This window comes from Mercurialis annua, linkage group LG1-X (genome assembly GCF_937616625.2).
Source record: "Mercurialis annua linkage group LG1-X, ddMerAnnu1.2, whole genome shotgun sequence".
In the NCBI taxonomy this organism is placed as follows: domain Eukaryota; kingdom Viridiplantae; phylum Streptophyta; class Magnoliopsida; order Malpighiales; family Euphorbiaceae; genus Mercurialis; species Mercurialis annua.
Window position 1 is genome coordinate 2587448 of NC_065570.1, and position 13717 is coordinate 2601164.

General features: G+C 37.1%; 1 protein-coding gene and 1 non-coding gene across 2 annotated transcripts; one reads left to right on the top strand and one right to left on the bottom strand.

Moving 5' to 3' along the window:
• The first annotated feature begins 363 nt into the window (after positions 1 to 363).
• LOC126666360 (small nucleolar RNA R71) lies at positions 364 to 470 on the top strand. Its single transcript, XR_007637864.1, has one exon. It is a non-coding gene; the product is annotated as a small nucleolar RNA R71 (small nucleolar RNA).
• Positions 471 to 5540: 5070 nt separating this feature from the next.
• On the bottom strand, positions 5541 to 8708 carry LOC126669221 (uncharacterized). The gene is made up of 9 exons (XM_050362635.2): positions 8426 to 8708; positions 8069 to 8254; positions 7405 to 7534; positions 7183 to 7269; positions 6920 to 7095; positions 6396 to 6491; positions 6198 to 6291; positions 5926 to 6045; positions 5541 to 5807 (listed from the first exon to the last, which is right to left on the bottom strand). Exons 1-9 carry the CDS (start codon positions 8564 to 8566, stop codon positions 5704 to 5706), a joined length of 1134 nt encoding a protein of 377 aa, XP_050218592.1. The 5' UTR covers positions 8567 to 8708; the 3' UTR covers positions 5541 to 5703.
• Positions 8709 to 13717: the final 5009 nt, after the last annotated feature.

Genomic DNA, 13717 nt, shown 5'->3' on the forward strand with positions numbered 1-13717 from the left:
CACTCATTACCTCCATGATTGAAATCTCCACAATGCTCACAACCTACTTGAACATATGCAACCGGAGCATTCCGTGGACCCACTTGCTTCTTCAAGGCATCAACTTGACTTTGTAAAGAGGCATTCATGGCTTTCATCGCTTCAAACTCCTTGGATTGGTCAAGTGTCATTAATGCCTTTTGAGCCGGTGGTCTTCTCCTTTCCGAGGACCAAGTGCTACTCACCATAGCCAATTTTTCAATCAACTCATTAGCCTCATCAAGCGTCTTTTGCATCAAAGAACCTCCCGCGGCCGAATCAATAGTAGACCTTGTGATCTCACCCAAACCATTATAGAATATTTGAAGCACATGTTCCCTTACAAGCCGATGATGAGGTACGTGCCTTTGGAGATCCTTGAACCTCTCCCAAGTTTCATAGAGAGATTCCCCCTCATATTGGTAATAATCAATGATGTCCTTTGTCAACTTCGCGGTTCTCCCCATCGGAAAGTACTTGTGAAGGAAAGCTTGAGCGAGATCCCGCCAATTGTGGATAGATGCATTAGGAAGTGATCGAAGCCACAAGCTAGCCTTGTCTCTTAGTGAGAACGGAAACATTCGAAGCTTGATTTGGTCGGAGGTGACATTATGGAGCTTGAATGTGTCCAACACTCCCAAGAACTTGGCTATGTGTTCATTCGGATCCTCACTTGGTAACCCAAAGAATTGGCACCGATTCTCTAGGAGTTGAATCGTGCTAGGCTTGATCTCAAAGGTAGCCGCGGTGACCGGCCTTGCAAAACACCCATAGGTAGCATTATCCACATCCGGGAGGAAGAAATCCCCCAAAGTTTGTCTTTGTGCTTGATGGCCTTGAACTTGAGGGTGATTGTCCCCTTGTTGCTCTTCCTCATAGTTATCATCCCCACGTTCCATGATAACGGGTATACGATTTTCCTTTCTCACACTTCTTTCAAATCTCCCGAGGTTGTCTTGAAACGGTTCTAGTGGAAGATTGGCCCTTCGTGTATTGTGCATACACTATAGTTGATCTCCTACACAAACAACAACAAGCAAACCACGCGTAAATCCGGAAAGAAGCAAAAACAACAAAAGTGATAAAAAAAAACAGAAAATAAAGCTAACTCGACCGAACAATAACTAATTTCAATCAATCAATAAACACTCGTCACTCCCCGGCAACGGCGCCAAAAACTTGTTGATAATTTTACTCACCAACTTGTAATAGAGTGGACCTAAGTCCGAGTTATCGATCCCACAAGGAGTGAATTCAAGAGTGATTATCGATGAAAATGAACTTAGTTGCTATTCAATTCGTTTAGCAAGAGAATAAGTATTTTTCTTAACTAACCAATCAACCAACTACTAAAAACTTATGCTAATTTAGGAATTAACAAATTACTAATTTAAAGAACCGAGTAAATGCTATAATAAATAACGAAATTCAAGTGATAAAGAGGTTTGGGAGCTAATAATCCTCTTAGGTCATGCAATCAAGGGTATCGGGTTTAGGGTTCTAAACGAGGGCCGAGCGTTCTAAGATCGCAACTCCCGCTCCCTCGAGCCTCTAAGAGCTACAAAACCACAACTAATCGAGCTCAACCTACTCTCGTAGCACTAAACGCAATTAGAGGCAATTAACAAATAAATCACAACTCATAGGCCACCTAATTACTAACCCACTCTCATGGTGTTACTAATTAAGTCTCTAATTAATCAAATCCAACTAATAAACCCTCTCTCAAGGTGAGAATTAATTTAAGAACAATACTTAGGTAGCTAATCTAAGCAAGCTTTAGGTTCCTTAATTAGAACAATCAACACAACCCCAAAACCCTAACCCAATCATACACAACTAAGATTCAAATTAACCCCCAAACATGGGGTTTAGCCAACCATGGTGAAGATAACAGAAATTACTAATTTATCAACAAACATTAAACATCTATTGCTATTCATAATGAGTAAAAGACAATTACCTTAAGTAGAGCTTGTGTGTAAATAATAGTATTCACTAGATAATGAAGCTTGAAATAATAATAAGACTTGTAGAAGAAGAAAAATCATAAAGAAAACTAAAATCTGGAAATTACTTCATAAGAACAATAAGAACAATTGTAGATCTACAAAAGGAAATAAAAAGTACTATATTTGGATTGAGGCTAAAAGTGTAGAATGTTTTACCCTAAAAACATAAAAGGCCTTATATAGCCAAGCCAAAAGAGGCTAAATGACAAATCTACTAGTACAAAGGTTTGACCAAAAGGGGAAAATGGGCCCACTAGCACACTGACCCACAAAGATTTTCTTCTCCAGGTTTCCTTCATGTCTCGATCGAGAAGCCTTTGTAAGGATGCTTCTCGATCGAGACCCTATTTTTAGGTAGCTCTCGGCTTCTTTTGGAGACCTTGGTCTCGATCGAGAAGCTTAGAATAGGGGTCTTCTCGATCGAGACCTGCATAAAAAGTGGCTTCTCGATTTGAAAACCTTTGTCTCGATAGAGACCTTGGTAAACCTTGGGTCTCTTTCAATCTTGCGTCCTAGCTTCCGTCTTCTAGATTTCTTTGATACTTCGCCCTTTATTGATCAAAAACCTTCATAATCGCTCCGATTACCTGAAATTGCACGCACACGTAATAAGGCATACAATTGCTTTAAAAACGCATATAAAACGTTCGAAGCGATGCTAAAAAGACTCGAACCGATAGGAGTATTCCACTCCTATCATTAGTTTACCGAGCTGTGATGTCGACCATCATAGCTCGGGAAGCTCTCGCTTTGACGAACTGCGTCAGGTGTTTGTCCAAAGTCTGACTTTGTTTCTTGTAGCTCAGTGACCCCCAGGTACTAGGTCAATAAATTGCTTGACTTAGTAGTATTTACTCTTGGCGAGGCTGCTTTGTGCCTACGAGGTGTTATCACTACATTATCAACTACTATATTAAATAAAAATAAGTGTGATTTTTTTATAATTTTTTTTATTGAAATATTATAAACCTTTTAATATTTATTTTTGCCTAAATTGTTTATCGATATGGAACTAACGAAGTACTCTATATAATATATGACATACAAATAGTGGCGGGTAGGGTCAGCAGTTAACGTATATAACTAACCACTGGTGTGAATATACGATTTGCAAATTAAGAAACAACCTCGAAATATCGATCCATATAGTATTATTTATTCAGTTATGTCAAATTAATGCATCCCATCATCCCATACTGTGTAGCTCAACGATATTCATTATTCAATGTCTGAAACTGAAACTGAAAAGGGTTTTGCCATGCCAACTTCATTATTTCTTACCACAATTCATTTTCTTTACTATTGGAATTTCATCTTCTTTTAATTTCACCACAACATATAAAATATTAAATTTTTTATCGAAAGATGGTTTAAATCATTTTATTGATAAATTTTAATTATAAAAGTTTCAAATCTAGCCACAGTACTAATTGGACTAGTTACTATTACAACAATTCAGGCTCCTTCGCAACATGAACATCGCAAGGTTAGATCTAAAAATAAATCTAATCTCATCACGTGAACACAAAATTTACAAATTCACATAATTACAACAAAAAAAGTCTAAATATATAACACATCTAGTAATGGTATTCAAGCCGAAAAAAATCTTTTAAATGCGATCACAAAATCCGAGCTTTGAAAACACATTTACGTCGATCGATTTCTAAACAAAGTACACTTTTATTAGAAGACATTATCCATCACCGAACCACTTTTATATTTTATAGGAAAAAGACACTTATTATATAGATGGATGATGTCCATTGAGATGTCGATGGGTACGTACGATGATAACAGGCAAATTTCAAAGACAAAAAAATTAGTCAAAACGAGTATGCTTAATATATATGAGGATAAGGAGACGACGAGACATGTTTTACTCTTTCATACCATAAAAGTCTGAATCCTGTTACCAATTTAGCACCGCCCATATCTCTACCACCACAATTATTTAATCTTTTTTCATGCAAATTTTACGTCTTTTTTTTTTCTTTACTCGACTTTCATAATTTTCAACGTAGTTTGTGAAAGGTAATTCCAAAAGAATATTCTTTTTTTTTCTCTTTACACTTTTAGGTTACGTAGAATCACAGATTATGTGGAGATATAAAATTTAAGAAATTTCCAAGTAGGTCTTGCTTGGATTGGAGCCAGCAAGTTGATTAAAAAAAGTAAAATTAAATATTTTTGGCCAAATAATTTTAAAAGGTCAAAAGTTTAGCGAAAGTTTTTATTATATTCTAATCTTTAAAATCGAGAGTAGTCGTTGAGGGGGAGTGTTAGAAAAGGCACCAACATACTCTCCAATGCAAAGGGGAAGGAGCGAAAAGAGCGGCAACGGCGGCTCCGGAAAGATTTTTTAAAAAAATTAAAAAAAAAGGTTTTATTATATTTGTTTTTTTAAAATAAGATGGTATTTTTGCACTATTAATAACATTAATATCTAATTAGAATATAGGTTAAAAATGAAGTATTCTTTTAAATTCTTTTTTAAATGAAAAGAGTACAATTTAATATTTTTGGGTATGGATGAAACTTAAAATGTTGTTTTTACAAGGTCAGGATATAAATGAAAAAAAAAGTGTAAGGTGAGTTTTTTAAGGAATTAAACCTATTTAATAATCGAGAAATTCTTATGTAGACTCAGTCTACCATGTCATCTATGGACTAAGCAATCATATCATAACATCTCATGAAATGAGGGTATTTTTGTAATTTTGTTTGTGATTTGCATACACTTTTAAATAATGATATTATAAGAATATCCTCATTTTAATGAGGTGTTATAATATGATTGGTTTAGTCCACGGATGACGTGGTGGACTAAGTCTATCTAAGAATTTCTCTTAATAATCTTGTCCACGTGTGATAATATCTTTATGCATGTGCTTGGTGCCATTGATAGGAAAAAAATTTAATTAATGAAATTTTTTTATGTAGACTCAGTCCATTATGTCATCCGTAGACTAAACCTATTATATTACGATAGGTCATTAAAATAATGGCACTATTGTAATATTATTATTCAAAAGTGTAAGTAAGTAATAAACAAAATTATGATACTGCCATTATTTTAATGACGTGTCATAATGTGATAGGCTAATTCACGGATGACGTGGTAGAGTGAGTCTACCTAAGAATCTCTCTTAATTCAATCGAACCTTTCAATTTCCTTTAAGTTTGAATAATTTTTTTAATTTGTTTGATTGATTCAATTCGATTAATCAAGTAATTTATTCGGTTAAAATCTGCTAATTTTTCTATTAATTTGATTACTTTTACAATTAAATTTTTTTAAATTTTGATCAACTAAATTGACCAACTCAGTTTGGTTTTATATTTTCAAAATTTTAATTATTAAGTCTATTGATTTAGTTAAGTTAATAGATTCAGTTAATTTAGTTTTAGTTAAATTATTCAAATTTTAATTGAACCGGCCGCCTGCTCAGCCTGCCAATTCTAACTTCCTAGAGACCAAAATCATTAGTGAAAACATGAAATAAGTGCTAAATATATAATTTTACCTTCAGAAAAAAGATAATTATTTTAATAATTAACTTTTAACCAAACAATAAGCAAAATTGTTAATTTTCTCAATACAAAATTACAAATCCCATCTTCAATAATCCTTTGCTTGCTGCCACATTCTGTGGAGATGGGCAAAAAATAATCAAGAGAGTTCAGTAATTACACGTTCACATTTGTCTTCCAAAACCTTGACAGCTTCAGTAAATAGTTCTTCAGGAGGCAATGCTCCAGTTGATTCAATAGTAACTACCCAGGAAAAAAAACAGGCAGATATCTAAATAAGATTCTCTTACTTGCATATGAAGTCAATAAATGCATATCGGATTAATTATTAACTAATGGATTGCATGTTCATGTTACTTACAAATGAAATGATCTTTAACACGCCGTAATGCCACGCGCTTCTCCCATTCTTCTCCCCCTCTGATGCATTCCCTACACAGTGTGCAGGATCGTGGTCGAGCAACGGTTGCCCTTTTCTTACCTGCTCATCAATATCCAGAAACATTAGTCCATAGAAAAAGTAATCTCAGGAGGTTACCATTTGTTTATTTTTATAAATAATTATAAATACGCAAATATGGAAGGTTATTCAGAAAACACTCTTAGTTTCCTAAAGAAATAAAATCATTTTACCATTGCCGATATCTTCAATATCAAATACATTGATGGGGCATTTCTTCTTAAGTTCTTCAGCAACCTCGTCTTCAACGTCTTCTAGCAATACAACCTACACGGAATGATGTAGAGGATGACAGAATATTATATTATGATTAAGACATCAGAAGAAAATTACATTATCTAGAAGAAAGAGGGAAGAGAGATTTTGTTTACTTCAGGAAGCATCCGATACCAAGCAGTAGCGACGGGGGACCATTTTGCATGTGTTTTACCCATTCCTTTAACAGCATGAGCTTCGAGTTCAATTTCCTGTAGAGTAAGAATGCATTCAATAACGACAAAACCTGACACCAATTGGAGAATGCCAATTTTCAGAAAGCATGTATACTTTGTTCTTATAGGATTCCTTATCATAGTCATATACTGGAACTGTCGGCTCATCGTATGGGGTTTTTAGTTCCCTATATCAACTTAATTAGCAAATATTAATCTTTATACTATGGAATTTTCTTCATTTATTCCTACACAATTATCAACACAACCCTTTTGTGTATATTTAATAAGTGAACCACTGAAGACGACAATGTTTCAAATGTACACGAGAGTTGGGACAAAGTAGGAATTAAGCATCATACCTTTTTTTTACCCTCTCTTTTTCTTTTTTTCTTCAATGCAAGACAGTTTTCTAAAAAGCAATGATGAAGAATGACCAAAAAAAAATCAGCAGAATTCTTTACCTGACCAGGACCAAGTTTAGCAAGTATGATCTTGTCTTCTGATGGGCTAATTGGCTTTAGCACAAAATCTTGTTTGGCAGTAAATGAAGTATAGGTACTCGGTTTTGAATCAGCCTTTGCTGTTTCCTTTAGTAATTCGCTACCTCCTGGTAACCACTTCAACTCTTCGGAATATACTGTAGCATAATTTAATGATGAATAAATTGAAACACAAAGAAAAATTATTAATTTTAAATATAACCAGAAAATAGCTAAAACTCTACCTGTAAGACGGGGTTCGCCGGACTTGCGCTTGCAAGAAGCATGAAGTTTGAAAACAATGGTGTTCTTTTCATTTGCCGTATCATTTGCTACAATTAAGAAAGGAAAGAGGGAAATATAGGATTAATTTAGCTCCCCAAAAAGTGAAGCAGCTAGGGGTGTTTGTATTTGTTTATCAATCTCCGAGAAGATGTTAGGGGAACTGTAGAATGTATAAGTCAAACCTGAGAGATATTCAAACAGCCTAGGATCAGCATTGATTGGAATGAGACCCAGGCGGTGGGCAAGGACTTCATCTTGAATAAGAGATGTATTATTTGCAATAAGGACTTTTTCGATAGCCATCGTGGGAAGCTACATATGAAACAATGCAAAAATTGTATCAAAACTTATCAAGTCTGCCAACAAAAATCACATAAAGGCACACCCCAGCCAAAGACACCAATCGATGAGACTGCTAAATACAGCGATTTTAACAAATAAAACTGAGATAAATTCCTCCTTCAGCATCTACCATAAACATTTATGCCAGGAAACAACCATGTAATACAATGAAAGAAAACACAAATTGTAGAATTGAACAAAGTACAAAAGAGCGTGAGTTCAGCAATATTTAGGTTAACCTGAGCAGTGATTAACATACACGTAAGCCTAATCTTTCACTCCAGTGCTCATAGAATAACACAGCCCCAATAATATTTTGAACAACATCAATTGAATATCAAATTTGGAGCCAACTTCAGAACAGAAAAATGTGAAAACATAGAAGTAGAATAGAGCACAAAATAAGAAAGAATTCCGACTCACATAGCTATCAATAGATTAAATCAAGGATTAAGAGATAATACTAAACTATGTAATCCCGAAAACAAGAGATCACAGACGCACCTCAGAAATGAGTATCCTTCGGAAGGCATTAGCAATTGCTGCATCAATGCCAATCATATCAAACTCCATATCATCCTTAGTTAGTCGAATAACTTCAACTCTGAAGTTGTCACGGAAATTATCTAACTGCAAGCTATTATCAACTCCCATTGAGGCATAGGCACCCGAATATATTATATTATCAGTCTGCACATACCAAAATCCAACATCATAATTAACCAAAACGATCAATTGGGTATATCTCAAAACTCAAATTAACAAAATGGCAAGAGATTAAACATCCGCAAATGCTCAAAGACTACAACTTTATCATTGGTTTCAAATTAAACACTAAAATGAAGAGAAGAAGTAAATTACATGAATAGGAGCATCGGCTTTGCAAACGACGCGAGTTCTCTGGAGCTGAAGATGAGGTGGAAGCTGACCCATTGGGACATCCGGCAAATCCCAAATTGAAAATTCCTTCTTTTCTTCTTCTTGCTTAATTCTACTGCTCATTTTCTACTGATTCTTTTTTTGTTTGATTAATTGATATGATTGTTTGTAAAGTCTTTTAATTCTTTTCAATTTTTTGGAGCTCTGTTTTTTTTGACATTAGAGAGAATTAGGGTTTAGGGTTTAAGAATTGGGCGACAGCGAAGAACTCAAAACTAAAATTAATGGATTTAAATAGCAATTTGCCCCCTCAACTTGTAAGCAATGAGCAATTAACACACAAATTAATTTTGTGGGCAAATTAGTCATGAACTTGCATATTATGAGCCCCAATTTGGCAATTTGCCCCAATTTGGCAATTTACCCCCTAAATTTGTAAGTTATTTGTCCCTCAATTGGCAATTTGTCCCATCAAATTTTAAGCTATTTTTTCAAAATGGGGCTAATTGTCCATAATTAGCAAGTTCATGATTAATTTGCCCATAAAATTAATTTATATGTTAATTGCCCATTGATTACAAGTTGAGGGGGCAAATTGTTATTTAAGTCAAAATTAATGTGACCAGTTAATAAAACGCCTCTTTAAATAAATACTTTTATAAATATTCTCAAAAAGACATTTTTGGAAATAAAGTTATCTAACGCCTTACTATGTGTAATTTTACTTCATGTTTTGACCATTGTGCTATTTTTTTATGGCAAAAGGTATAAAAAAAATCCTCGCAGTTTCTGTAGAAGTATAGATTAGCCATTTTACTTTTTTCGGTATAATTAAGCCCTCTTTATTTTCAAAAAGAACAAATAACTACTTTCGTCCAACACTATTAGAAACACTTGTTAATGGCTGATATGTCTCTCGTAGTAATATAGGAAAAGAGTTCAAAAATAATTTTAATGTTTAAAATATTTATCAAAAATTTGAGGGTGTAAGTTCTCAAAATTAAACTAAAAAGGTTTATTTGTTTGATTTTAAAAAACGAGGATTTAATTGTTCAATTTTAAAAACACGAGGGCTTAATTGTGCTTCCAAAAAATAAAAAAACTGATATGTACTTTAAAAAAAATTAGGGTTTTTTATACTTTCTGCCTTTTTCTAATTAAAAGTGAATTTTTTTTAAAATTTTATACTACTAGATTAGAGTTTTATAAGTCATATGGTAAAAGTAAATAATGTGGGACCTATTCATTATAGGCTTAATACATAGTTTGACCCCTGAACTTGTACCCTTTTACCCATCTAACCCCCAAACTTAACGTCTCACCTATCGAACCCCTGAACTTGTTAAATAATCCGATTTGACCCCCATATTTGATAAATACGTAAACATTGAACCCCTCCGTACACAATTTCTTCTAGAATGTTTCAAGTGACAGGTGGACACGAAGGGTTTAATATTTACATATTTATCAAGTTCAGGGGTCAAATCAGATTATTTAACAAGTTCAGAGGTTCGATAGGTGAGACGTTAAGTTTAGAGGTTAGATGGGTAAAAGGGTACAAATTCAGGGGTCAAGCTATGTATTAAGCCATTCATTATACTTTTAAAAGTATAATTGATAGTGGAGAAAAGTGTAATGAAGGAGAGTATAATAAAATGATGATGTGGCATGCTATTACACTCATTAGTGTAAACCTTTGTGGATGCTCTAAGTCTTTATGCCACATAAAATGCTTTTTCACAAGTGATAAATAATGACAACTTTCGCTAAATATTTGTTTTTTTTAAGAACATTTGACCATTGTTCTTTGTTCGGTTCATTTTATGCATTTATTTTTCAGAATCCTATTTGATCAAAAAAATAACTTCTTCGGAAAAATTTAGGTAAACTAAATTTTGCATAGGTAGTTAATAGATAGTATAATAGCAATATTTTTGAAATTTTAATGTTATGGTTTCGTAGAAAATTAATTATTCTAATTATTCAGTTCAAATTTGGTTTGTGATACAGGTCGATCTTTAGAGGGTCGCCCGTACTGTTTTTCCTGCACAAGTAACAAATATAAGCTCAAAGGACCTCAGGCTTGCTCAGCCTGAAAGCCACTCCGATGCTTAAGTCAGAGAGGGTTTTTTGGTAGGTAAATGAATGTAAGAGTATTTAAGTCTGATTTTGCTTACCCTTCTCAGCATTCGGTGGCTTCCTTTTATAATGAGTTTAAGGCGGTGGTTATCTGGTAAATCGTGGGTTTGCCCCACGATTATTGATAATGGTGAAGGCACGTTCCCGATTATCCCGGGTAGTGGGTGTCAGGGAACAGAGTGGATGAGGTCGCCTAGATGGCAGACCTGGATGAGTCCGCCCGAGACAGACATGGGCGATGGGAGATTTGGAGACCCGTTGGGCGAGCATAGCATTCGTTAGGCGATGCTTGGAGTTCGAATATTATTAGGTCGGTATCAGATGTCCCCCCCTTATAATCTTGCTAAGTCAAAGACTTGAAGCGCCAATTTTCAAAATTCGAATTTCCGAAATTTTCGAAACAATTTGAATTTCAAACGTTTCCTTCAACGGTTACGAATCTGAAGCGTTTTTTGACTATAAAAGAACGCGACTTTTGGTTTTCCATTGATTATTTCGAGGAGTTTCCTGCTGTCAGGCATTCGAGTGTATAAAAGAGGTACATATTCTTTAATTAAAAGTTTTTTACTCTTAATTTTTCTCTCTGATTCTCTGTTAATTTTTCTCTCTGATTCTGTATTTCTGTTGACGTATTTCTCCAGCCAGGTTTTCTTCGAGTTACATAGCACCAGACTTTCTCTTTTAATCAGTAAGTGGCTTAGCTATTTTTGTTTGTCTTCTTGTTTCCTTCTTCTTGTTTGCCTTCAGATAGTATATTTTTAGGATGTCTACATTAAGGATTTCAGTGTCTTCCCCTTCTTCTTCCTCTTCTTCTGAGAGTTCTGCCAGTGACCCTACTTACCCTGCTCCTCTTGCCACCCTCGTTGAGTTGTCATCTGACGAGGAAGGGTTGTCTCAGAAGGTGATCCCTGATAGTGAGGAGGGTGTTGATGACAGAGGGCCAGAGGGCGAGGCTCCCCTTGAGGACGTTGGTGGAGATGAGGGCGGAGATGGTGAACTGGGTGATGACGAAGGAGACGAGGAGGATTTTGTTTTTAAAAGACGTAAAGTCTCCTCTGGGACATCTTCTAGTAATAAAAAACCCTTGTCTGAGTGGACCATCGATCTGGGTCAAGAGGCCCTTGTATGGATTAGGGCGAGGTACGAAATTCCTCCCTTCATTGGCCTTCGGATTCCATCTGAGGGTTCGGCTGTTAGCCAGGTCTTGAAGGATGATGAACAGTTGCTCTTTGTTGAAGATTTGGAGGCGGGTTTAAGGCTACCACTCGATCTCTTCACCCAAGAAGTGTTCGATAATTTTAAGATCCCCCTAGGTCAACTCCATCCTAACGCCCACCGTCACTTGACAGGAGTTTTTATTCGTGGGCTCCAACTGAAGAGACAGGTGGGCTACGAGATTGTTAGGGCGATCTATTCTTTGGGGAGGAAGAAAAGCGATGAGTTCTTCTACTTGCAACCCGGAAGATCTCCCTTCACTGGCCTTCCCAATTCTTTGAAGCGGTGGAAGGGTTCCTTTGTCATCGCCAAGAAGGAAGGGGGTTGGGGTTCCATTCCGAATGTTTTTGTGGAAGGGCCCCTAAAGCTGGAAAAGGCGAACCTGAGCGAGGTTGATAAAGAGACGTTGCGTCTGCTTCGAGGTGGCGCTAAGGTGCACGTAGTGAATCTGATAGATTCCTACTTTGGCTGGGACCAAAGTGTTGCCTCCAAGAGAAATAAGAGAGTGCAGGGTGGAAAAAGGGGGAAGAGGAAGAAGAGTGAGGATAGGAGGGAGACATCGCCTGATAATGGAGACGAGTTCCCTGACATGGGCGAACCACTTCTTTCTTCCCCTCTTAATATTTCTTCTATGCCTCTTAGTCCTTCTGGTACCTTGTTTGTACCATGAAGCTTTTATTTCCTTTAATTTTTGTGAAGCGTTTTCTGAATCTTGTTTACTTTGATTTTTCAGTGCCGAACTTCAAGGAGCTTCAGCAGAAGGTCATGGAGGACAGGAAAGCTCGCCGGGAGGCTCGAGAGAGGGAGGCCCTTCCCCAAGCTATTCCCAAGCCGACTTCTGAGGCTAAGAAGGCGCCTGCCAAGAAAGGGGGCGATGTTCCTTCTACGACTGGAAGCAAACCCCCTTCTTCTCAGAAGGGTGATGAATCTGCCCCTACTCCTAGGGTGGTGCTGCCAGGCTTCCAGATAAAGGAACCTGTCACCAGCCCTCCTCCTCCTGCTGTTCCCTCTTACACCGGTAAGGGGAAGGATAAGATGGAGGTTCCTGCGAAGGAGAAGCATGCCAGATCCCTTCCTTCTGCTCCCCAAACTGCCCCGGCTGCTTCGACCGGCAGCAAAAGGCGAGCTCCTTCTTCAGGGGGCGAAGATACTGAGGGGGAGGGACCCTCTATGAAAAGGCCTAAGAGGGATGTGATGGTGACTCAGGTCGACCTGCTCCTTCAAAAGTATGGGGCCGATGCTACTGTGCGTTGTCCTGCCGTTGCCCACGACATCTTCCGGGGTTCCTGCTGCCCTTCGGACGTTGACTATTATTTGAAGAGGCCGGACAACGTACTGATGGACGAATTGTTTTTCCAACCTGGCAAAGGTGATTATTTTCTAACTTTATCATTTTGCCTTTTTCTTCCTGTTATGGTTATTTTCTAACTCAGTTTTATTTTATGTTTAGGTTGCCTATGCCATCCGTCAATACCGCTCCAACCGTCTTAACGACGATGAGATGCAAGTGAAGTTAAAGACGGAGTACAAGCTGCTGAAGGGAAAGTATGACTCCCTTCGCAGCGAACATGGCGGGTGCACTCAGAAGCTGGACTCTCTTCGTGCTGATGTGGATAGATTATCCAGAGAGAGGGAGAGTGCTGTGAAGCAGCAGCGTGTGCTGTCTGAGGAGGTCGCCCGCCTTAAGAAGGAAAATAAAAATCTGGCGGCAGAGGTGGTGTTGAAAAGTACTGATTATGACGATCTCAAGAAGGAGTTCGACACCACCGTCACGGCCCTTAACGATAAAGTCTCAGTTGCTGAGAAGAGGCTTTATTTGAAGCGGGGCAGGCTGATTCGTGAGAAGGAGAGGCGTCGCCGTAACACCGCCCAGCTAGCCAATGATCTAACTGACTTCACTGAAGCCATCGTGGGTACCTA